General features: G+C 39.9%; 1 protein-coding gene across 1 annotated transcript; it reads left to right on the top strand.

Moving 5' to 3' along the window:
• The first annotated feature begins 14,792 nt into the window (after positions 1-14,792).
• Positions 14,793-24,571, top strand: tmem230a (transmembrane protein 230a). Its single transcript, XM_084383134.1, has 4 exons — positions 14,793-14,921; positions 19,073-19,187; positions 19,492-19,614; positions 23,693-24,571. Exons 2-4 carry the CDS (start codon positions 19,086-19,088, stop codon positions 23,831-23,833), a joined length of 366 nt encoding a protein of 121 aa, XP_084239260.1. The 5' UTR covers positions 14,793-14,921; positions 19,073-19,085; the 3' UTR covers positions 23,834-24,571.
• Positions 24,572-26,802: the final 2,231 nt, after the last annotated feature.

Here is a 26,802-nt window from a genome sequence, read left to right as displayed (position 1 = left end):
CTGAACAGGGCTGGGAGTTGTCTAGTACATCACTTGTAGCTGTAGGATGACAAATAGGCTGTATCTTCTCTCAGGTTATTATTTCAGGTTGGGTTATTTATGGTCTCTGTGACGGCACCGTGACCTGACCACAGGTGTCTCAGATGTCGCTAAGGGCCCTGGCAGCAGTGTTCACTCTATGTTTTTCTTTCACATCTTTTCTCACATCTCGTCTTGAATGTCAGGATGATGCATTTCTCTTCAAACCTCAGCGTCGTCTCATACGTCTGTTGCCGCCGGGTGTATTGATCTAGTGTATGGATCTTGCCATTCCAGGAGTTTATATTGCAACTTTCAGAGATCATTTGGGGCCTGTCCTTAAAACGTCCTCTGAGGGGCCTGCTTTGTGTCCCCATCTGAGTGTAAAAAGACTGCATTAATGTGCACATAGCTGCACATAGCTGCACATAGCATGCAGTCCAAATGATGAAATGACAAATCAAATGAGACCCTACACTTTAAATCTCTGGAATGATAAGTAAGATATGAGCAGAAACAGCACATGGTGGTGAGTAAGACAGCCGATGATAATGATAATAATCTCTGAATCACTAAATGATTGATATTATATGTTGCAATAAGTGCGTAGTTTACACAATGAGACAATATTAACAACAATTCCCCAGTTTATTACATGACAGCCTTTTCTAATTGAATCATTTCATAAATCAGAAGCTCTTCTTCATCCACAGTGAACAGCAGCAGCTCAGGTGGTGGAGAAAGTACGAGAGGTGTTGTGCAAAGTATGTAGCTAGTTTAAATGATGACAAACATTAATTTCCCCCCTTTATTTATATGACAGCCTATTCTGAGTCACTAATTTCACACATGAAAAGCTCACACTCACCGTTACTCTTCACAGTGAACCGCAGCAGCTCAGGTGAAAGGTGTAGAATACAATATGTAGCTATAGCTAACACAATAACATACCTCACCTCCTGGTTTTTCAATGTTATAGTCTGTTGTAAGTTGTTACAAGTCAGAACCTCATATTCACCTTTTTGTTCTGAATAAGATTAAATAAGATAGACAAAGGTTAGTAAGACAAGTCATAATTGAATTATTGAGTAGGTAAAATTAAATGGACAAACACAATTACAACCCTTAATTTGTAGCTAGTTGTTGATGGAGGTTCTCAGTAATCCAGGTCATGGAAATTCTAAACTACTGTAGCTACGTATTAGCTACACAACTAGCTACAATCGAAGTGCTGTATCTGCTGTAAACAACGGTCCTCTTTCAGCAGCTCAGGTTGTGGAAGAAGATAAGAGCAGGAACAACACGTGGTTAATAAGACAGCCAAAATAATCTTTGAGTCACTACTAAATGATTGATATCATGTTTTAACAGGTGCCACACAAAGTATGTATCTAGTTTACACAATAACATAAACAACTGCCCTCTTGTTTATACATCAGTCATTTCTATTCATGTATTTCACACATCTCACACTCCTACTATAAACAGGTGCAGTATATATTATGCAGAAAGTCAGAACCTCAAACTCAATTTTTGTTCAAGGTTGAGTAAGATAGACAAAGGTCAGTGAGACGAGGCGTCTTTGAATTATTGAGTAAGTCACATTAAATGGACAAACAGGTTAACGCAATTACAAACATTAATTTCCCTTTTTTCAATGACAGTCAGTAAATTCTAGGTCACTTATCTTACAAGACAGAAGCTCACACTCACCTGCTGTATCCACAGTGAGCAGCAGCAGCAGCTCAGGTGGTGGAGGAAGATAAGAGCAGAATCAACACATACTGTAAGGGTGAGTGAGAGAGCTAAAATAATCTGTGAATTACTAAATAAGTGATTTTATATGATTAAACAGGTTTTGCACAAAGTATGTAGCTGGTTTAAACAATGACAAACTTTCCCTCATTTTTATATGACAGCCTATCACTTCTTTTACAAACCAGAAGCTCATACTCACCTTTATTTCCCACGGTTAACACAATGACTTTATAGTCTGATCTAGGTCTCTATCTTTACAAGTCAGAACCTCATTCTCACTTCTTATCCACACAAGGCTGAGTAAGATAAAGTAATGTAGACAAAGGTCATTAATACAAGTCATCTTTTGAATTATTGAGTAAATTATCTCTTTTATCAATGACAGTTAATTCTAGGGCACTTATTTTACATACTCGACTCCTTCCTCCACAGTGAACAGCAGCAGCTCAGATGGTGGAAGAGGGTGAGAGAAGAAACAACACATGATAAGACAGCCAAAATAATCTCTGAATCACTAGTGTAGTGTGACTGAATCAAGTCATACTACACAACCAAACAGGTTAACACAACAATAATACACATTAATACTGTCTTTATTAAAGTCTGTTCTTAATCAGTAGGTACAATTCAAAAGCTCCTACTCACCTTCTCCCTCCACAGTGAACAGCTGCAGCTCAGCTGGCGGAAGAAGATAAGAGCAGGAACAACACATAATGGGTCGTAAGAAGACAATAACTGTGTTCTGAGTCAGAATTCTAGGAGTAAAGTCGGAAAAGCTTGTTTGGATATAATGTCACATCACTCTGTTGCTATGGGGCAGACTGCAGATGGGCGGCAAGGAACCTGGACTGCTGTGCGTAGACTGTTGTGCGAACTCTCATCGCCTCTATAGGCTGTCAGAAACTATTTGAACGTGTTTATAGAACGACGCACACACTTTTCCATCTTGCTCATTAATTCTTGATCAATACCATCTCCATATTCAGACTAGAAAAATAATCAGCATGTTAATGATTCTGCCCAACACTGTCAATCACAGCTGTTTTTAGGGAGTATGAAGTACATTTTTAGTAAATACTTGTAGCATCAGCAGCAATATGTGTGTTGCATCCCCAGTCTCTGATTTTATAAATGTAAATCATATGAAGCCATCCATCCATTTTAAATCTGTAAATGTATTTAAAAGGGATGGTGGATGGTTCTACAGCCATTACTATGTGCAATCAGTATTTACTTGAGAATGACACATAAAAGATTTTCTATTGTCAGTTTAAGTAGCGAATATCTTCTTCCTTATCTGTTGAAGGAGTTTTGACTGATGACAAAACAAGTCTAAATATTAAAACGACACATTAAGGTGTGTGTCAAGTTGCTCTGTGGAAAGATCTAAGAGATGGAAATGCTCAGAGGCCTGAGGCAGTTGTGTTCTGGAGGAAGCGTTCGTCTCAAATCCTCTTTCTGAGCCCATCAGCTCATTTGCATAGGTCATGCGAAGTTCTATCAGTTACAGACTTTGAGGAGTTGCCCTGAAATGACAGCTTGACAGTTTTGTTCAAAGTTTAGAGAATCACTCCAGCACTCAAAATGCACTTTAGACTTCAATATGTGTAGCGTTTTCTTTCATGCCATTTCCTACCCCCCTTGATCTGCGTGATTATCAAATCTAAGCCGAGTTTGCTAACCTGTGATCTGCCGCTTTCAGAAGCAAACTCACTCTGGTACTTCTGTAATAACAGAGCGATTTGACTTTGTTGCTCTGAATATTCATTCCTTCAACCTTTATTTAAATCTCTTCACAGATCAGACTCGGTGGTCAGTCGTAACCCAGTGGGCAGGACTGTTTCTGTACTAAGTATTCTGCAGCTTTGTTTGTTTAACCTGCGTTAAACTCCTCAAAAAATGAATAAATACATACAAATAACCTTTTTCACTTTAAAGGTCAGATTCCTCGCCCTGAGCAGACGGGCGTTTCAGACCGCCGCTGATACCTCGCTGTAGCGCTCAGGACACCCTCTCATAACTGATGTTCTCTCCCTTTTGCCGACTTCAGACATTAAACTGATTACATTTTGGGAAAATCCTCCTCTCTCCTTTCACTGCCTGGGGAGCGCAAATATTCACGGCTCCTGCCTCCACTTGGCAGAGGGAAATACATTTCGTTGTTATCAGCCTCAGTTGGTTAAACGCTAAATTATTCATAGGGAGGTAAAGGCTTGCCCACATGAGATTAGTGCGCCTAATTGTTCATCCAGTTTGCTGCTCGAATGCAGGAGCGGGGCTGGCTTAACACCAGCCTCCTGGAAGATTTCTTAAATGAGAAAAGGAGACCTGACACTCAAAAAACTATTTACAGAACTCCTTCAACTTTTAAAATACTTAGCTAAGCAATAATGGCTGCCTCCAACTTTGCCGGTTGGGAAAATTAAAGGGAAATTAGGCATCAAATTGGAAGAAGGCAGCTAATGTTTACTCCTTAGTTTCACCATAAACCACGGGAGCCCGAGCGTGTTCACCCTCTTTAAATTTTATCGACATTTAAGAAAATAGCTATTATCTTATTTTCAATGTAAAACAAACCTCAAAGCCCAAAAGCCCTTAAAGTCTTAAAGTTGATTTTATAGCGAGTCTATCTCTTTAATCCTAATGAAGGTCTCCTGCATGTATAATCAGTAGCTGGTGCACCATTGTCCTGTGTTTTCAATCTACAGCAAAAAAGGTACACAGGATCCTCATTGCATTTTATACATTAGTAAAGATATCATGTAGTACTGTCTAATATGGTGTTTTATATTAATAGAGGTCCTCGTACTACTACTGTCAACAACATTACACAATTTCTAATCTTCTGTAATGTATGAAATCCTGCAATAAATATGTCAGCTTTGTTCATTTTGTTTACAAATAAACTATCATTTAACTTAACTTTTGGCTTAAAGGTTCAGCTTGTTTGTGTAAACATGAAGCTGGTATCCTGGCACACAGGGAGCTCTTGGCTAACTGCTCCGAGGCTTTCTGATTTTGTTTTTCCTCTGAGTCACTCTGAAAAGCTCGAGGCATAAGGTTGTGGGAAAGGTGTGTGTGTTTGTGTGTGTGGTGAGGGGATATTGCAGTAGCACTGCAGTGGATGGATATTTGTTTGCCACGCTCAACTAGAGAAAAAACCCAAAAAGTTTGCTGAGAAGACATACCAGCATCTGGTGTTTTTTTTTCTTTATCTGAAATAATCAATAGATGCATATTAACACTTGATGCCTCGTTTGAGTTATATGATAGGAGTCATGGATGCCAAACCCACAGAGAATCATGACACAACTCTGCTTTTTGGCCTCTTTAAGGTCGCTGTTTTGGTTTTGAAGCAAAAAGGCAATTGAAAAATGAACTAAAAGAGGCTAAAAAGGAGAGTTGGGTGATGGTTCTCTGTAGGTTTGGCATGAGTCACGAAGAATCATCATCCAACTTGGCTCTTTAGGCCCTTTTAACTCATTGTTTTGTTTGTCAACAGCTAGTTGTTTTGGTTTTGCAGCAAAAAGGCAAACAGCTATCTTGGTTAGCTACAGTATGTACGTCAACATCACTAAGACGTACCACATGCAGCACTGACATTTAGATAAGTTAATTTAACTTAATTGTTGGTGAGTGGCTACGTAGCAAAGCATAGGCTAGTTGTCAATGCTTATATTGCTGTAATTTTGTACTGTTTGGACAAATTGTACTTCTATGCTTTGGCAATATTGGTCTCATAATTTCCATGTCAAAAAGCCGGTCGTTAGTTTATGTTAGCGGACTATATTTCTGAGCTAACGTTAGCTACTGTTGCTCTATTTTAGCAGGGCGGAGAGAGGCACTGAGACGGGGCAGTGAAGGATGTGCATAAAGGCACATACATTCAGACTGTCTTGGAAAGTCCAACCCAAGTCCCTTATGAAGAAATCCACAGTCCAGCAGCATCCACCTGATACCAATCGTCCACAGGCTTGAATGGGCAACCGAGAGAGACGGGGAAAGTCTCATTTTTCATGTCACATTACAATCCGCTCACGTCTGGCCAATAAAAAGGTGACGTGCAACGTTAATGTCTCAGGTACTGGGTAGCAGAAAGGTTTCATGTGATGTTGTGCAGTTTTGAAAATGCTTTCACTGAATCACCCTTCACCTGTTACTCTGGGACCAACAGGCACGCATTATCATTTTCCCAGTATGCCCAGAAACCTGCTCAATATCCTAATTTGCTGTCACACAGGCAGCAGAAGCTTAAGCAAGGAAACAGACACATCTCTGTGCAGCCTTCTCATACCACAGCTCTTTTTTAATAAGACACTGCTGGTGCACTTACATCCATCAAATGTACAACACACTGTTTTCACTCCCTGTGTAGACATAGCAAGGTAGTGGTTTCAGAGAAGCGATGTCAATCCTAATTTGATTTCCTGTGCGGATATGCTGGTGGATGCCGGAGACACCAGGGGACTTGTTTGGGAATAAAAGATATAGGGGGGGTCCAGTTAATCGTGGGATGCACTTAGAGACGGCCAAATGGAATTTGAAATGAGCACTTTTTGTTTGATTACTTAAAAAGCCCCTGGGGGTTGACAGACAACCAGGATGGATACATCAACAGTCGAGACAAGAGGAGGGACATCCAGGAATGGAAATGAAATGAAAGACAGCCCGTTGCGTGCAATTAATGGCAGGGACCTGGCTAAGTCAACTTTCAATTGCTGCCAATATTGCAGTTCCTACATTTATTTGATTAAGTAAACAGGTAACTGGTTCTTTGAGTCCAAACATGTTTGGGTCTGTTTGCTCAGGTTGGATATTATGTTGTCACTGTCAAGGATTCATTAGAAGCATATCTCTGAGATTAGATAACGATTAGATAATGGTTATTATATATATATATATATTTTTTCAGTAAACAGTGGATTCTCCCTTTACTTGCAATTATGAATCATTCATTATTACGTGAACGTATTCACATGAGTCTCACGAACATGCACAACAGGTTACTTGATGCATATTGAAGAACTGCTGATCAAAGTTTAATCCACCGCCGTTCAAAGGGGAACTAAATAAACTAGTAGACATAATAAATAAATGAAAATAAATACATGTATATCTTCCAAACATATAGTGTACAGTACTTGCACATGTTAGTAAAACAAACCACCTGAGACATGCATGCATGAACGTACAAACCAGATTCTACAGATGCATTCATACTGTACACTTACACTGTCTGCAGAAATGTGGCCAAAAATAACCCTTTTGCATGAGAAACACACAAATATGCGTACATGTCCTGTGCACACTGTGAACACACGACACTCTGTAGATGCTTAAATCTGCTGCATGAGCAGACACACTCACTGACAGCTGTGGAGAGAAGTTTGACTATGTGATACTGGTTAAAGGTTAAGTTCACACAAAACTTTTAATTCAGTCATTAATCACCCCCGTGCCGATGGAAAGTCAGGTGAGGTTTTCTTGAAACTCTTTCAGAGAGATGTTGTTTATGGTCATTTTGGTGGCTTTAAATATTTTTGTGTTTGCACTATGAAGGGTTTCTAATATTTAGTCTACCTGGTTGATGTAAATGGGTGAACACCTGAAAGACTTGGAAAAAGAGGGAAAGTTTCAAATGTAAAAACAGTGATAATATTAAAGGTGCAATATGTAAGAGTCAGACACCTTCTGAATTCAAACTCAAAGCAAACACGTGGCAGCATATCGCCAGAGACACTGCTAACTGTAGCTACCATTAGCTAGTTAGCTCAGTTAGCTGTGCAGCTAGTGATCTGGATTGAGAGCTCGGAGCACCAGGGGAGTGCTGGTGTTTACACCTCACAGTGGAGATTTGGATCAGGACGGGCTGGGGCTAGCTGGTTAGCATGCTAAGTTCAGTAGATATCTCTGCGACACAATACAAAGACGTCAGAACATCAAAACTTTTATGTCTTCACATTCTGTTGAAATCTTTGTTTTTATTGTTTTCTCTTACATATCGCACCTTTTGAGGCATAAAATGGAGGAAATGTTGACCATATGACATCATGAAAAATGTAAATCCTAAGATAATATATTTACTTTATGATTCCTATTTTATTCATTTCCATCATTTTAAGGGTAACAAGATGAAACCCTGTTGAGAGATACTGAGCAGAACGAAGCTATATAACACAGCAGACACGATACGGGCCGGTCGAGGTGAACAGCATGTCCTGCCAGCTCTGCCACAGTCAGCGAGGCACCGTGTTCATCTCAGGAGTTCTTCTTTATGACTGCTGGAGCAGAGAGTGAACATGTCGTGAATATAAAGAACAGGCTGGTGCAGGCCGTGTAATGTTTTCCATGGCAGCAGACATACCTTGGCACGAGTCTGGTATTCATTTTCAGCCCTTTCTGATGACCAGTGACTGAAACAGGTTTTTGTGTTATTAAAGTGCCTCGGGGCATTTGACAGATGGTTCACTGCATGTACTCTGTGTACCTCAAGACTTTCTTGACTTGATCCTATCTTTTTTATTAAATGTATCCAACTGGCTATTAAACAATAAAGAAAGTCTGGGACTGTCTGAGTTTTTTAAATACCGGCAATATCGCTGACCGGACGTTTGTAAAACCTCTTAGAAAAGTGTTTTTCTGGTGTTCCTTGGATTTTAGTTTGCTCCCTGAGTTTAATACTGTTCATGACTGTCTGAGTGGTGGAGGGGCTGGTGATTTACTTTTTGATTTAATGTACAAACAAAGAAATGTTGCTGATCTGTTACTTGGGGTGTACTTGGTATTTCATCCTTTTCCCCTCGACTTGCCCAGTTCTGTCTGGATTTCTCACAAGGTAGCACATAGTCTGAACTGTGTTGTCTTATTTATGATAGTATAGAGTTCATATTTGAGCACAGCAGGTTCTCAGCGAAGGTCCCTGGTTTCCTGCCATCAATAAAGACAGACAGACAACTCCAGGCTCAAACTGTTCCCTCTAGTTATATGCTTTTTACTCTTATTAATGCCGGCGGCTTCCCAAAATGGTGTGGGTGTGGATGTGAAGGAGTTATTGTGATTTGTTCTTGTGAATAAAGGATCCTCACAAGTCAATCTCAGAACCCCCAGGCTGTTGTCTGATGACGATTTAGACTCTTGGGTCGACAGCCAATGTTTCTGGGCCTCTGATGTAGCCTGCACAAATCTGGATGGCAGATAACAGATATCCAGGCCGGGACTTCCTACTCATCATTTTGACTAATCTCTTTAAACAGATCCCAACAATTGAATGCAAATAAAGTAAAAAATAAAGCTTATAGAAAAGCTTAATCATCGTCAGATGATTTATTGATTTAGATATTGACTATATTAGTGAGGTAATAATGCAAACTCAGATTTTTTCCATAACTGAAAAAACAAGCTGTTCTCGGAGGAAAATAAGGTCCCAGAACACTGTTTGAAGCTAGAAAGGTGGCAGGGTCCGCCACATATAAACAAAGTAAAACAGTATGAAGTTGTGTTGTCCTTTAAGGTCAGTTTGTTTCATGCCAGTTTTAACTTGCATAACTGCCATTACCAAGCAACTGCATCTGTTAGCTGTAGGTTTACATGTATGAAAGGTACTAAAATAAAGGTTATTTTGTTTCAGTATACAGCTATTAAAGGTGCAATATGTAATCATTTTAGTCAAAAACATCCAAAGATTAACTAAGCTTATCAACAGAATGTGACAAAGCATGCTAACTAGCTAGCTCATGCCTGTCACAGTCCAAAGCCCCTGAGCTAACTGCTCCGGGCTCCCAGTATAGCTGCATGGTTAACTGAGCTAACTAGCTGATGGCAGCTACAGTTAGCAGCAGTTAGTGGTTACTCTGGTGAAATGCTGCCCTGGGTTGGTTTGGAATATGGATTCAACGGGTGGCCAATTCCCACATATTGCACCTTTAATCTCACACAAATAGATACTGCACATTACTGCCTAGCTGAGCATCCTGCAAGCAGCTTTGTTTAAAAAAGAAAATTTGTATTAAACACACCTTGCATCTTAGATCAAGATCTTTATTTTCAGCAGGTGGTGGGTCTCATCCAGCTTTGGTCCACAGGGGGCACCAGAACCAACACAAAATGAAAGTTCCTTGTGGCTGCTTTCACTTTTCATGTAACACCATCATCATGTCAACATTTTATTTGCCTTTCACTTTGGTTTATGGCTGAACTAAACATTCCCATCAGCCTTAATGTACTTTGTGTTTTGTGCTAATTGGTTTATTAGTGTATGTTAGCATGCTAAGGATAAACCATGAACATTACGTCATATTAGCACTGTCACTACGAGTATGCTGGCATGCTGATGTTAGTATTGTTCACAGACTACAGACTCCAACATGTGTGTAGAGTCTTAGTCTTCTCATTAAAACCCTGTTAATTATACACACTGTAAATAAAAGCACACAGCAATCTGCTTGAGCTGTACCTGGAGCTCTTACGTCTGTGAGTTGTGCAGCGTCGTGGCTTGTGTTGGAAAGATAAAGATAACTTATTTATAATTGTATCAGTATTTCCCCAACTGTGTGAACTCTCTTCCTCTTCCTATCCAATTCTGACTCCCGCTGATAGACGTAATGCTGCCTGGAGGAGGGTGGCTAACGCTGTGGATAGTCTGCAAAAGCTGTTGAGATTAATTTAGCACTGAAGCAGTCATTAGTAATATTTTAGATATGATCTGATTGGAACACACTGCATTCCTCCAAATCAGACTGATAAATGTTTATAGCGGCTTCAAATCTAAATGTCTGTATCTGGCAAAGCTGATTGACTCAGTTAGTATAAGTGGTTGACACATGATCACGAAACCAATTTCAGCTGGAGATCGCTGCTTTGTGGAAATGTGTTGCTGACAGTGGGGCCTTTTGAAGCACATACAAGATAATGGGGTAAAAGTCAGCTAAAGTAATGAACTGCCGGTATGCAGATGCACAGGGACGGGAGGCGGGTGGGTGAAGTAATACATCTTTAATGAGGAAAATATTAATTACATTACCTGCAGCGATCCCCCAGCAGGAATCATAAGCGCATCCCCTGTGTGCATTTACGCATGAGGCACGGCAGCTTAACTTCATTGATTATTTACATATCTCGACAGGCCGACGGGATCGCTCAGAATCTCGTTTTAAATGATGTTCTTCTCCACATCCTAAAAGTCTCGCACACAATCCGTGTTCAAAAAAGAGCCGTCCTCGTGATAAATCCGGGGCTCCATCAGAGCTGTCTGAATGCATTTATTTCAGCCGCTAGAAGTTTCACTCTGTTTGCTCTGGAGAGTTTCCTCTGTCCTGTCAGGTTTATAACTACAGCTTTTAGTTTTGCTGCTTAAATGTGCCACTATTTTTGCTGCAGTGACATATTGCATGCATGGAAACATTTAAAATACTGAAAGCAGCCGTTCCTCATCATTAAAGTATGTTGTTAGAGACAGCATTCTGTATAAAAGGGTTTAATTCGTGCCGGATCCTGCCTTCTATTGAAGTTAGGCTTTTCTTAAGTCGCTTGTTGGCCTATTTTGGATGGATGGAAAAATGATTTTTAAAAAGAGGGAGAGGGAGAGGGAAACAAAAAAAGAGGAAGCCATCGGATCACTCAGTGATGCCTGAAGCGCCGCTGTCCGTCGTACTGAAACGGAGTGGGGGAGATTGATCGATAAACAGAACTGACTTGGTTTTGTTTCTTAGCCCGCTGGCTTTGGTTGTTGTTCAAAATAAAACTTTGGGTGTGGAAGCAATCCACAGACAGAAGGGAGACAGCAGGAAAGTGCAGGGATGGTGAGAGGGAGAGAGAGGTTAGTTCAGCTATGAACATAAAAACATTGCTCTCTGAGGTCATTAAAACAGGTAATAATTGCTGGTCAAATATTAGCCTTCCCCATCCTCAGCCTCACCCACTGGCTATGATCTCAGCTCCACACGTAAGAAGTCTTGCATCTACCTCAGACTGGTGCTCATCAGTATACAGGGTGGACTGGTTTTTCAAACTACAACACCTTCTAATACTCAAAGGGGCCCTGTGAACATACTTACTTCTTATTCTCAATAAACCCTCTCAAATGTCTGGTTACCAGGGCTGAAACTTACTGTCGAGTAAAAGTGAAGACAGATTTAGCAACTACATGGCTTATTTCTCGCCTAAAATGTCTTCAGAAACAAGTTTCAGTGAACTATGTTCGTGACAGATTGTTTCCAAACTAGCCGCCATGTTGGTCCGGTTTGGAATCCTGGAGCAGACGGCCCACGAGTGGCGCTCGTCCAATCAGGTGCAGCCATTAAGTGTTTGCAAGGGTGTAGCCTGTGGTGGTCAATCATCCAATGCTAGGAAGGGGCGCATCCAAAAGCGCACGTTTGACACAGCAGGTACCACCTCTAGCATCACTTCTTGAGAGTGCAGCGGTATAAAGAGCAAGAACAGTCTGAGTCAGGGGGTGGATGGGGTGATTGGACAGGTCATACACTGAGCTTTCCTCCTGAAGGCCTGGGTTCTGTTTGTGACCATGAATCAGGAGTCATTTGTTTTTCACTTATGTTACATAACTGCGTTAAAAGTGCAATGTGTAAGAGTGTGATTAAATCAATTGTCAATAGAATTTGAAAAAACGGTTTTGACTTTAGGTATTGTGTTGCAGAGATATCTACTAAAGTTACCATGTTAGCTGGCTAGCCCTGTCCAAAACTCGCATGCTAGCGATGTAAACACTAACTCTCCTCTGGTGCTCTGAGCTCCCAGTCCGGACTGCTAGCTGCACAGCTAACTGAGCTAACTAGCTAATTGCGACGACAGTTAGCAGTCACTCTGGTGATGCTGCTGCTGCCTGTTTGTTTTGAGTATGAATTAGACAGGTGGCCAATTCTTACATATTGCACCTTTAACGTACATAAATGACACCGCCACTCCACTTACATGAGTTCAGTAACTCATATAACTTCTGTGTCAGGTCATGACACCAATAATCTGTTGATCTTTACAAATTAAGACTGATGTCACAGTGCTGAAGGGAAGATCCTGTATCCTTTATCACTGTACGGTACACAGCACTTGACTTGGCGTCATCTTTAATTTGAACAGTGCTTTTATTCTTATGTAATTCACTTTACTAGCTGACCTTTCATGTATTAATCAGCCTGTCAGTCGTCATCTGTGGCTTCTGTAACCTGTGGTAAAAACAAGTGTGGACTTTCTTTTTCAACTTTAATTAAGATCCACACCCGAAAGAATCATTGACAGTTTAGTGATGTACTTAATATTGTTGTTGGTCATTAAAATAATCCTTGGTCAATATTAGCCTTCCCTACCCTCGCCTCACCCGCCGCCTGCGCCACAGTGAATCTCTTTTCTATGACAGAGCTTAAAAATACAAAGGAGTTTCTGTGGGTTTTGAAGAGCGAGTCATCCTTTCATTGCACAAATTGAAGTGTCACCATACAAAGAATAAAAATCTGATGGAAATACTGAATAAATGTATTTATTTATTTGGAGAATCACAGCTCTTAGCGACAGCGATAGCACCAGCCATCAGAACTCCACATCAGTTTACCACTAATTATCTGACTGACTGTCACGACAGGCGATTCCTCTTTGTAGAAAGCTCAGACTGAGGGATCTTTTTGTCTGAAATTACTCTGCCATTTACTTTCCACTTAACCAAAAAGCTGCAGGGGCAATCAACAAAATAGACTGGAATGTGATTACAGTAGAGTATGAGGGGGAAAAAACAGAGTTTACAGTAAAGGGTAGGAAGCTACAAAAAAGAAGAGAGAAATGGAAATTTAACTAAAGAAAAATAGCTTAGGGTGTAGTGTTTTTTGAGGACTGTATGTCTGGGGTTTTGATTGGACATATTTGTGGAGAAATCCTCAAGACAGAAACTTAAAGCAGGCTATTAGACCATGCAACACTCAATAGTTTATATGATGATGAAGTTCATTTTGTTATTTGATGAAACAACATGTGAAGAAGACAGAGATGCTTTTTCAATCACAATCAGGGAAAGCAGTGATCGACCGAGGAGAGGAGTGTTGCTGGTGTGAAGACAGGGAAGGAAACTCTTTTGGACAAGGCTCAATATTTCAGGATGAAAAGATGTAGCTCACTATGTATTTAAATTCTGTTATTGTATCAATGTAAAAGTGTCGCATTGACTTGAATATTGCAACAGGTTTATGCCTTTCTGTGTTGTTCTTGAGGTTTTGGCATAAAAAAAACTAATCAGAATTTGTTGGTAGAATGTAACATGCATATTTACCAATTGACTATGCTTAAATACAGGTTTGTGTATTTGTATTTTATTCTACAGTAATTGTTACAAACTCCACTACTGCTCAGAGGGAAATGTTTTTATAGGCCTACAGTACATTTTAATCTTTTATGCCATTATGGCCTTTTTTCACAGCTTTAGTTATTATAAACTTTGCAGATTAAGAGTTGTAATACTAAATACTATAATTTTAATTTTAAGTGTATAATATGTGAAAAATATTTAGATGACATTTAAATGAAGGGAGGAGTGAAACCGCCAGATTATAAAATAGATAAATAAATGGCTGAATAAGTAAATACATACAGTAAGTAAATTAATACATTCAAATATAGATAAATAAAATGGAAAATTCAATGGGAATGTAAAAAATAGTTGAATTAATACAAAAGTAAATACATATAGAGGCAAATAAAAGCAGAAATATCAATTGATGTATTTATATACACATTTTCTAAATTAAGTCATACTTACATTTATTTTAAATGTAAGTATAAGTTAGTTTGCTCATTTAATTCCTGCCTTCAGAGTAATGCATCATTAATAACAATAATAATCAAATTATAATAATCCAATAACAATAACAACATCAGTGAAAGAGCTGGATTCTTCTTCCATCACACCACTGATCATTATCTGACAGCAGTCAGTCAGGATGTGGCACACACCTGCACCTGCAGCCTGTGAATCATCTCACTCTGACTTCCACAGGACAAGAAACAGGACGCGACTTTACTGCGCATGCGCAATCCTAGTAAATAAGGAAGTTGACGTAGATTTTCCAAGTTATGAGTTATGTGGCAGCGCAGAGGAGCAGTGTGCGCAACATAGAGACATTTATGGTGTTTTTATAACTCATTTGAAGGTAAGAGCGGAGAGAGGGGAAGAAACGACTTTTAACTGCTGTGTTGGCTGCATGTCGGGTCATGTTAGCTAGCTTTTGAGAGCCTAGCGTTAAGCTAATTCCGCTGCAGCTAATTAGGCTAGGTGGGAGTGTTTATCTGACATGTCGTTGTACAAAGAAAGAAATGTGCAGGTGACTGAGCAGCGAGCATGAGTTATAGTTGTTGGCTGGACAAAAACCTCAGCTACATGTTGTCAACACACAGAAGCTACTAATGTGTTTTCTGTCAGTAATTAGCCCTGTGTAACACTGTTTTAATTAACAACATGGAGGACCTTTGCTCTGGTTTCTTCATCAGTGTTTTACCGTATACACCTTCATGGGACATCATGCTAACACATGGTACAGCTGCAGGAAAGTTTAAAAGAAGTGTCATATAGTATACTATACCTTAGATTTATGTAACTGCATTCAATAATACCTGTGCACTATGCTAATTAATTACACAGATCAGTCAGAAAACTAATGTTTGAGCATGTGAGGATACGCAGATGTCAAATATGCATGAAGTCAGATTTAAGAGAACCAGAGTAGACATGGTTTTAGTACATTAATCCATGTTCAGCCAGTAGTTTCCCTGCAAGAAGTTTTAAAAACTAATTCTGATTGGTTTCCTCTTGTTCTCTTTGTTTAATTAAGTTTTTAATTATTTATTTAAAATTAATTTTTATCTCCCTTTCCTTATGGTCCACAAATTATTTTCTAATCCTACCCCACACTGCCACAGTATTGCCTAGTTCTGGTGTAGAAACACTAGACACGGTATTGTTCATTAATTATTTAAAAACTATGAAATTTAAAGGCACAAGTCTATCAGCATTAGTCTTTCGAGCACAATATATATTTTGTACACAAGTTCAGAATGTGAACTCGTCCGAACCCTCAAAATCACAGAAATGAGCCTATACTAAGACATGACCTCATTTTCCTCAGTGGTAGCTGCAGCTCCTAGGGGAACCATACTACATATATAATACATGTTTATATGTGTAGTAAAATCTTACTAGATTATTTTCATCATTCATTAATCTGTCAATTACTTTCTCGATTTGATGAGTTTTTTGGTGTGTAAAATGAGTTTCCCAAAGCCCAGGATGATTTCTCCACAACGCAAAGAAATTTAGTTTAGTCATAGAGGAGTAAAGAATCCAGAAAGGAAAAAATAATCACATTTAAGAAGCTGGAATCAGAAAACTTAGATTTTTTTTCTTGCACACTGTCTAACTTGCAAAATGTCATTTATTTGCAACATTTCAGTAGTAGACCTTTATCAGACAAAATGATTTTGCCTGGTAAAGGTCTTATTTTTCAAACCGATAAATCAATTATCAAAATAGTTTGAGATTAATTTGATAGCTTATAACTGATTGATTCATCGAGTAACTGTTTTATTAACAGCTTTACGCTTTACAAAGCACAATTAAACACAAGTAAAATGTAAAAAACGGAATAAATAAGGAGAGAAACGAGTCAAATGCAGATAATTCCATGCGGGGCACAAGGACTCGCTGAATGGTATGAAAATAATGTCACCAGATCTCAAGCCAATTGAACACCAATTGGAGATTTTGGAGCAACATGTTAGACACTTTTCCCCCCCAGCATAATCAAACATTAGGGAATAAGTGGCAGTGAAGCTCTTCTGGAGGCTCTTAGTGGACCAACTACTCACTATGACACCTAATAATGGTTTATCACCCATCTCCTTTATCAGCAGCTTTATCTAAATATATTAATAACAGAAGGCAAAGGACAAGATGCAACAAAATCAACATGATCCAAACATCTTGTAGGGAAGTATTTCCACAGAAGGTGGTGTCTCTCCCTCTGTAACCAATCCAGATGACTATTGATAAATACTCCCATTTGTTTGTTGTCTTTCTCACATAATATAGGGACATCCAGAAGTCGTCTCGTAAACACTTCCCTCCATTTTATGTAAAATCCACAGTATTCCCTCGCTGCACAAAGTGCTGCAACTTCGCACCAACTATAACCTGGAGCCTTCCTCATCGTCACAGAGGCTCTGTGGCGAGTTGATGTGACAGATGCTAGCAACATAACAGAATGTTTCTGAAAGCTCCTCCATACTCTGTTCAAGCAGGAACAACAGTTTTTATTCATGGATTTACTCTCCCTTGGGGCGGGGAGGCTCAATTGCACAGATGCATAGAGCCAAAATCTCCCAACGTAAACAAAACTTTAGCCTTGAGGAAGATCGGATCTCATGCCCAGTCACACACACTTCTCTCTGTGTGGAGTGATAATCTGGTAAAATTATGAGTCATTTGTTTTTATTGATGCTCACTGGCTTGTCTGGAATAAGTACATGAAATATTATTATGAACAGCAGTATCCCTCGTGGCTGAAAAGGAGCATTAGATTAATACTGATTTTTCTCCACGAAAAATAATTGACATGTGATTTCTCTCCACCCGTGTGATTATCGGTGTCTTGAAGGTCAAGGAAAAAGTCCCCAGACCACTCAGACAGACAGTGTGCTGCTCCTTTCACAAGCAAATACGTTAAAAATAGACACTCTGCCATCTTGAACTCGGTTAAATAGTGAGAATGAATGTTGCATCAGACGATGACTAAAAATGTCTTGCGTTCTCAAGAAAAGTGACATTGATGAGAGCTCACTTACCTACAGTCACCTTTTAGATGTTGTCTTGTTATTTTTTAAAAACTTACATTTGCCCAAAGCAAAGTTGAGTGGCAAAACATGTCAGACTAGGGCTGATCAGTATATCAATATTATATCAATAAATTGTGGTATGACATAACTGTTGTCTTTTGTTTTTAAGGCTTCATAGCTGTAAAGTGATGTACTTTTCAGAACTATTTTCGAAACTTGCCTCAACCCAATTAACCTCAAATTCCACCAGGCATGTCTGCGTTGTGTTCGGGCTGTGACATGGGCGCCAGGAGCCGACTGTGGATATTCTAGACAATGCTCGCTAATTCAGAAACATCCCATAAGTGGCTCTCTGCTCTGCTCTATGGAAATAAACGTCTCCTCTTTTTGCCAAAGCAGAACGAAGCTGTGTCGAGCTGCAAAGAGCTGATCTAGCCAGGCAGGAAGCCGGACACAGGAACAGCATAGTGCATCCAGTCATTTAAAAAAATTAAATCGCCTGTGCAGACACAGGATCTACAGCGCGACAAAGTTGGAAATATTAACAATAAACATAATAAAAACAAAGAAACCATTTAACTACATAACCTGCTCACCTGTGGTAGAAGCACAAACATTTTTTATCAACCATCTAATTGCGTTTATGTTTTGTCAAAGTACCAGTAGTCCATCCAGTATTGTCACAATATCAATGTTGAGGTATCTGGTCAAAAATATTGTGATATTTGATTCTGTCGCCCAGTCCTAGCATTTATGAAGTGCTTCTGGAGAGAGTTCATAGTATCAAGACATATTGTGTATCACGATATCCTAAAAATATTGCAATATTATTTCAAGGTCATATCGCCAAGCCCTATGTCAGACTGTGTCTATCATAAGACTTTTGACTAGCTGTTTATATTGTAGTGAGGCGTTATGGCTAGTGTTGGGTATTGTTACTTTTAAAAGTAACCCATAACGTTACAAGATTACTGCCATTGTGTAGCCTTTTTTACAGCCCAGCATGGAGGACAGAAACTGCAAATGTTTCAGGGATTTTCTTTTATTTTTGTGGCAACAAAAGGAAAGAACAAGACTGCAATTTTTTTCCAGTAACAGACTAAAAACTTACAAAATAATGTCTTACTTGTATTGCAGAACTTACGCCTTTAAGTTACTCGTTACAACAAAAAAGTAATCCGAGTACTCTAACGGATTACACTGTAACAAGTTACCCCCAACACTGTTTGTGGTTGAGGCTCCTCATTGAGCCATTGAGTTAGTTTTGATGCTCCCCACATTGATTTATGTCATTAGGCTTACATGGTGCCCACACAGCCTGGGTGCTGTGCTTAAGCCTTATAATTGTAGGGAAAACCTTGAATATATTCCTTCAGAACACAGCTGAGAAACAAGATCAGGGTCAGAAATCAGAGATTGCCGTGGAGATATTATGGATGATTGATTACCCCTGCATGTCTCTCTGTCCAAACAGCTCCTGTGCCATAATGAAGGCAGCTAGAAGCAATATGTTGGGTGCTGGAACATCCAATAACAAGGTCAAGTATTCACGACTGGCTGCTGATGACGAGGGTTACATAGACCTACAGGTGAGACACCTGTTCTTTTGCTCTGGTTACCGACAGTGTCTCTGATGTGTCATGCTGCTCTATGGATCGTGCAGGAGCCTGATAATCAGTAAATCATTCACTTGCACACAGGCAATTAATTTGAGTTAAATCCCAATAAATGAATTCCTGGATATGTGGCAAATCCTTTTGTGATTAACCAGAGGAGATATTGAGGAGCTGCAAATGAACAAGTCTGATCAGCGTCTTGTCTTGTCTTGTCTTGTCTTGTCTTGTCTCTGTCTCTGTCTCTGTTCATTGTCTCGAACAATTGAACACTTTACAGTTCAAGAAAAGCCCCCCAAAGGTCCCATACAAGGCGATTGCACTGGCAATATTCCTGTTTCTGATCGGCTCCTTACTGATAATCTTCGGAGCTCTTCTTCTGTCAGGAACCATAAAAGTCGAGGTGAGTTTGGTCAGTTGTCATAAAATCTGTTCAAATGGCAAAATTGCACTGCTGAGTCTCAGGTCCAGATTTTGTCTGAAGTCTGTACAGCCGGACTGTAGCTAAAATGTGTCCAGAGTGTATACATTAAAAAACTATTTCTTGTTATTTGCCAAAAAGCTTATTGTCATGCGTGGTACATTTTCCCATAATGCTTGGGTGCCTTAAAGCTGACAGTAAATACCCTGACAGGCTTGTTCTTACAAAGAATTCTCCTGAAAATCCATTTGTGACTGAAATGTTTGTGTCTGAGCTGCCTCCCTCCCTCCTGTCTGTTCTGAGTTAATTCCTGTAGGAGGGTAAATCTCTGTTTATGTTCCTCCTGTGTGTGAGCAGCTTTACATTTTTGGTACATTTATGAGTCCAGAATGTGTCTTCATACACCACTGAGGGCAGTTTGATTAATCAACTCTTTCTTTAGGTTGTCTTGGATGCAGCTTGGTGTTAAAAGAGTAGTTTGACATGTTGGGATTGTGCTTGTTTGCTTTCTTGTTGAAAGTTACATAAGAAATATGATACCACTCTTATATTTGTTCACTTTAATGGGACAGTTCACCCCGAAATCAAAAATACATATTTTTCCTCTTACCTATAGTGTTTTTTTATCTATCTAGATTGTTTTGGTGTGAGTGGCCGAGTGGAGCTGTCATGGTGATGTCATGGTGATGTCTGCCTGCTCTGCAATATAATGGAATTAGTTGGCACTCGACTTGTGGTGCTCAGGGAGCCAAAAACTAAACTGCAGTGTCTCTTTCAGGACCCAGTTATTCAAGATAATCCACAGACCTTAGCTCATGTAGGAACTGCTTTATTTCTAACAAACTACACCTGCCAACAGTATCACTGCAAAGAAGGAAACGTGCATCTACTCATGGACAAGGGGCTCAAGCTCATGACTAAGCCAAGACCAAGACTTTGAGTGCTTAAGACCAAGTAAGATCCAAGATCAAGGCAAGCCGAGACCAAGACAAGACCAAGACTTTGAAGGCTTAGGCCCAGTTAAGACCAAGACTGAGGAATGGCTAGACCGAGACGAGACCAAGACTTTGAGGGCTTAGGCCCAGTCAAGACCCAGACCAAGACAGGGCGAGACTGAGTCAAGACTAAGACAAGCGTGAGTCCCACAATGCATGATATACAATAAAATGTGGATCACGCAAACCGTAGGCACTCACAAAATTGATCTGATCCACAATGGCATTAAAAATCCACAGAAGACAGTTGAAAATGTCATCTTCATGCACTTATTTTATTGCCATTAAATGTCATGATAATATAATCAAAAAGCATTGCACAGGGGAATTTTACTTTGTCTTCTATGAGCAAAAAAAAGACAATCATGAAGGAGCTGAACTCAAAGAGCCGTTGTATTTTGTTTATACCTCAGAATGAGCCTTTTATATATTCAGAGGGATCAGGTCCACCGTGTTTCTACAGTAGCCCACAATGGACAAACCAAATACTGGCTCTGGAGACGACATTTCACGTTCTCCATGAGTTGTGTTCAGGTGGTCACAATCTGCAGATACACAGCTAGATGCCACTAAATCCCACACACTGAACTTTAGCTCTACAGACCTTCTATTACAGCTTTTGGTACTTGACAGTTTTCAACACTTGTTGAAGTAATGCGGTGTGATGACCAGCCCTACTTTTGAAAACCCATCAAGAAAGCTTACACAGCCTGTAAAATGTCAGCTCGAGCAGTAATTAAAACACTCACGATGCCGTTAATCTTGCCTTTAAATAGCTGTAATTGAACAGTTGTCTTGACATTTTCCTGCCTTGCTGCCAGTTTTTGTTTGTGCTGTGCTCTTGATTTTCCTGGCCATAATTTTTTTTTTTTGCGTGTTTGAATATAACTAATGATTTTGATATTTTGAACCGTGGAGTGCCAAATTTTGGTGGATCCCCTGCTGGGGTTTCTGTTTCCCTTAATTCATTCCTACATGTGGGAGATAAAAGAGTCTGCACACATTATATTTGTAATGATCAGTAGGAGGTTAATGTTAATGTTTTTTTCCAGTCTGCACTTTGTGTTTGCAGAAAATTTGAACTGACATGAAGGCAGCATCAGAGTATTTGAACTGCTACTTGCCAATTAGCCCACACGAGGTGGGCACAAGCAATTGAAAACCAAATAATGAGTTTTGGTTTAAAGTATTTGCCGTTTAATAGTTTTTGTTTCCAGCTTTATAGAGTGTAATTGTGTTTTTGTGCCTCTTTGTGTATTGAACTGGAGTGTTTCTGATGAACTGGACCAATGTCAAGGTCTTCAAATAGCATTCTGAAAAACTTTTGAGCCCAGTCAACCATTACAGTTGGAAGAGAAAGGAAATGAAGCCCACATTAAAACAAGTTAACCCTTCACTCAAACTACTTATTAGATGTGTAAGAATTGGCCATTATTCATACTGAAAACAAATAGGGTCAGCATATCACCACAGTAACCACAAAGTGTTGCGAACTGTAGCTGCTGTTAGCTAGTTAGTTCCAGAGGAGTGTTAGTGTTTACACCACTAGAAGGATTTTTGGACATGCAGAGGCTAGCTGGTTAGCATGCTAACTTCAGTAGATATCTGTAATTCTTACACATTGAGGAGTTTGCTCATGCTCTCATGTAAATGGCTCAATAGACCATATTCAAACAGTGGTCATTTTCTGCTGACATCATGCTCAGGGTGGTAAGCTCAAATGCTTGGAAGATGTTATGCTGCTGTGCATCAGGTTACAAGTCATATAAACATGGGGAATTGTTGTTATTTTACTGCTTCCTGATTGATCAACAACTGATACCACAAAGGATGCTATCCGGAGGTACAGTGGGCCATATTTCAAGGCAAAACAAAATTGATAACTCATTAGCTAACGTTAGCATTCAACCACTTGTTAGCTAATGTTACTGTTTGATACTGTCACACAAAACGATAGGAAAGTTATAAATTAATTCTAAAACGCGCATCTTGGACACATGCATTTAATCCTAGAAGAAAAACACACTGGATGTAATCAAATTGTATGTTAGCTAGTAAGTGGTCGAAAGCTAACGTTAGCTAATGGGTGTTAAAACATGTTGTTTTACCTTGAAATACGGCCGGATGTCCCTCCAAATTTCACTATCCATCATCTTTTCAGTTGCTGACCAATCTAGAAGTGGTGAAATGATAACAATTTGTCAGATTCCCTACGTTACTATGTTACCAGTACTTGCAGCCTGGAACACAGCAGCATAACCTTATCCCAGCATACACGACGTCAGAGGAAAATGGCTGCTGTGAAACCTCAGTAAAGTGACTGATGACAGCTGAACCAACCTCCTAGATGCAGGTGAAAGCTTGTAAAGAAACACAGGAAGTGAACTTGTGTTATGATTTATTTATGTCAAACTACAAAAACACACATTTCAGTGTATTTAAATGTTGTTTTGTAACTTCTTTGTCATTTTGGTGAACTGTCCCTTTTAAACCCACCTCACATACAACTCAACACACACTGTATGAGGGGTGAGACTAATGTAATGTTTAAATGCTCAACCATAAAATGATAGACGCATTGCCATGGCCAATGCAGCAGTCCACCCTTTAAAACCCCACAGGGAGAGGGCTGCAGTAACTCAGTGCACAAGACTGCCATCTGGTGGTGAAATGAAACACTTGACTTGGCGTTGATAGAGACTGCCTGTGCCTCCTGGTGGTTAGTTGCTATGTATATGAAATTACTCATGATAGAATGATTTACATGAAACCAGACCTCAGACAGACGAAGCCATCGAGCCTGTGTGCCTCCTGCACAACCTTTTCATTCAGAGGGTGTTTACATCGAGCTGGCAGGCGATGTGTAGATAAATATGTTAAAGCCTGCTGAGCACATTAAGCACTCTGTGATGCTTCTCCCAACATCTCATTTCCATCTAGAGTATTCCAGTATGTGGTGTTTGTCAGTAAATAGATATGAGGTTCCCAAGGTTCTTGGATTGTTGTTGCAGAGAAATATCCACCTGTGACTCCTCATCACAGCTTGTTGTTGTTGTTGTTTTCAGCATCCAGACCGCACCATTCCTGTCATCATCATCGGGCTACTGGTTTTCCTTCCTGGATTTTATCATTTGAGAATCGCATACTACGCCGCCAAGGGTTACCGGGGTTACTCCTACGACGACATCCCAGATTTTGGCGACTGAGCCAAACGACAGCTGCTGATGCCATACTGTTCAATCAGAGACTGTTGCCTGACGTTTACTTTGAGTTTCTGAATGTTCGTAGCAAATAAAGCAAAACTTTTATCGCCGTTCAGCATTTTAGCGGTTTTGCTTATCGATTTTACAATTTTGTGTTGTTTACTCACTGCTGTGTTGTATCATCCTCAACACAAAAGCTCGACAAACCTTAGAGTCTTTATTTATCCAGCAACAGCAACCAAACACTTGTAGTGATTGCATCGAGTAGAAGATGCCACATCTGCTGCTTATCTGTGACAGTACAGCAACATGTTGCTCATGATGATTACTCACCACACTGTCAAGACATGATAACCAACCTCAGAAGAGTGGTGACACATTTTATAGAGACTGCACAGATGCCTTTACCTTACTACTGCTTGAAGTCTGTGACCCGGGTTACTGAGAATCTTTCTTTGCACAGTTTCATAGTCTATCTTTAACATATATTTAATGTAGTCAGTATGATATGTGAATCTCTGGGGGCTATATTTCTCCTGAAGGATTATATTTGCAGTACTATCCAAAGAGTGATTACTTTGTTGAAGAACAGTATATTTTTTGAATTGAATGTATTACTTTCTGTATTAAGTATTGCTGTTTGTGCATATTCATTTGGTTTTGAATATCAGAAATATGTATTTTTACATACATTGCTTGATTAAAAAAAAAGAGAAATAAAAGTAGAGTTCTGATGTAGAATCTGAAGTTTTGTTTCTGTCATTCTTGTCTCGGTTGTCTAAGGATGTGATTGTGACGGCACACTATGGAGGTGAATTGTGCATTTAACCACTTACAAAACAAACTTTATACATGATACTTACACATTACTGTAGATGGAATTGAACTAAGGACATTTACTAAAGTTCTTTAGTTTATTTAAGAAGAGACTAGTAATAAAAAAAAACATACGCACGGTAATACCTTAGTAAAAATCCCAGAATTAGCCAAAAAGATATTTTTTAACTAATCCCCTGTCCAAGGCCTTAAAAAGACTTGACCTGAAATATGACAAGAAAAGAGAACATTTGTACATTGTCTCATATTTTGGTACATTTATTGCCAGAAAATTACTTTTTGACACTGAAGGTCATTTAATATCAGATACTTTAAGACTTGTACTCAAGTGCTATTGGTATAGGTGACTTATACTTCTACCAAGGTGATATTTTAACATGATATCCTCACCTTTACTGAAGTATGACTTTATGGTAACACTTTATTGTAACCATCATTAATAAATGGTACACTTAGAGTTAATGGTTGTTATACAGTGTCACCACCCATAGTATACAGTTTATACATGTGTTAGGGCCACAACAGAAACAGTTGGCTCTATCTTGTGGGCCAGGACCCAGAACTTCCCTCCCTAAAGTAAGAAAAGACCGCATCAACTAAACTAACAAACAAAGCCATCAGACCTCCATCCTCAAAAACAAAACACAAACTGAGGACAGAGACTATCTGAAAAGGTCAGGACTGCTTGGTCTGTAGAAAAACAGAGCTCCTTCACCTCCACCTCCCTTAAATATGAGGCAGAGCTACTTGACTGGTAGGCAGAACCTCAATACATGTTCATTTTTACTTTAAATGGTTCTTTTGATACTTAAATACATTTAATATCAGATACTATAAGACTTTTACTCCAGTCAAATAAAAAAAGCAAGTCTCTAAAAAGGTTTTTATCTATAGCACAGTCTATTTAAACAGCCCCCCCCCCCTGTGTGCAGTCAAAGGTCCAACAAGTGTGCCTCTCCCTCCGGGTGCTGGCCACCAACATCAGGTAAAGGACACCCTCTTGTGGCTGCCACCTCACTGGGTGCCATCAGGGGGATTAAGGGGCTGAAACAAAGTCGCCTTTTCATCTGCTGCCTGCACAATCACACACTCTTTTATTAAAGCTTCAGCATTAAAGGCTTGTTCAGAGAGCGTGGACTCGTTTTTTAATGTGGTCCGAGCCTTTTGAACACAAAGAGGAGGAGGAGTGGGAGGAGAGGGGAGGAGAGGAGGGAGGGTGCGCCGCGGGGAGCCGAGCGAGGGCGAAGCACAGTGCGTCGATGCCTCACCGTCACCTGTACGTGAAATGAACACCTGTTGCCTGCGGGTTTGTTTCCTTTAAAGAGAAAAAAAACGCTCAAGTTTCAGCTCCAGCAGCAGCACAGAGGAGCCCGGCCTGCTGCGGGCCAGTCAGACAGCCCGTCAGCGTCCACACGGAGCAGAACCAGCACCAGTTGGACCGAGAGGACTAAAAGAGGAGTGATGTGCTTTTTTTAAAAAAACGGAAGTACCTGCCAGTATCCGAGCCACAGGTAGGATGGGTGTACAAAGACAGACGCTCAATGATTTCTCAAAGTGTTTCTGACTTCCAGCAGCTTTGGAAGGATGAGTCGTTAATGCTGCAGCCCGTGCCCCAGTCCTCCGAGCCGCGGCATGCATTTAAACGCCAGTAATGAAGTTTCTACCCGGGCCTGTTCCTTATAATGGGAACAAATGTGAGAGGGAACAGAAAGTTTGTGGAGCCTGAACCTAGCAGCAGTCACACACACACACACACACACACACACACACACACACACACACACACACACACACACACACACACACACACACACACACACACACACACACAGAGAGAGATAGGCTGTGTTAATCATTCATTGCCTACAAGGTCTGTGTGTTGTTCTCCTCTGGCGTTTATCGTTTTAATTGTGCTCTCATGGCGTGATAACCTCTGTAACACAGCTCTGACCCCTTTACAGCTGTGGTAAAAGGCAGCTGGTGTCTGAAAAACTGGAATATTTGCCACAGAGCTGTTAAAAACATGCTGTCGTGTCATATTCAGGGCTCTAAAAATGCGAAATTATTGACTAGAGTATGTAATTTCGTTATAATCAAGGAAGTAAGTGTTTTTTCACGGCTCAGTCTTTAGTTCT

The sequence above is a fragment of the Pagrus pagrus genome (assembly GCF_965226575.1).
Source record: "Pagrus pagrus genome assembly, chromosome: 19".
NCBI classification, from domain to species: domain Eukaryota; kingdom Metazoa; phylum Chordata; class Actinopteri; order Spariformes; family Sparidae; genus Pagrus; species Pagrus pagrus.
The sequence above is the reverse complement of the archived record's forward strand: the minus strand, read 5'-3'. Positions and strand labels throughout refer to the sequence as shown.

Bases quoted from the DNA above. Each gene is read 5' to 3' on its own strand.
- tmem230a (XM_084383134.1), top strand. From the start codon at position 19,086: ATGAAGGCAGCTAGAAGCAATATGTTGGGTGCTGGAACATCCAATAAC. The intron at 19,188-19,491 runs GTGAGACACCTG...AACACTTTACAG, and splicing joins AGGGTTACATAGACCTACAG to TTCAAGAAAAGCCCCCCAAA. The intron at 19,615-23,692 runs GTGAGTTTGGTC...TGTTGTTTTCAG, and splicing joins CAGGAACCATAAAAGTCGAG to CATCCAGACCGCACCATTCC.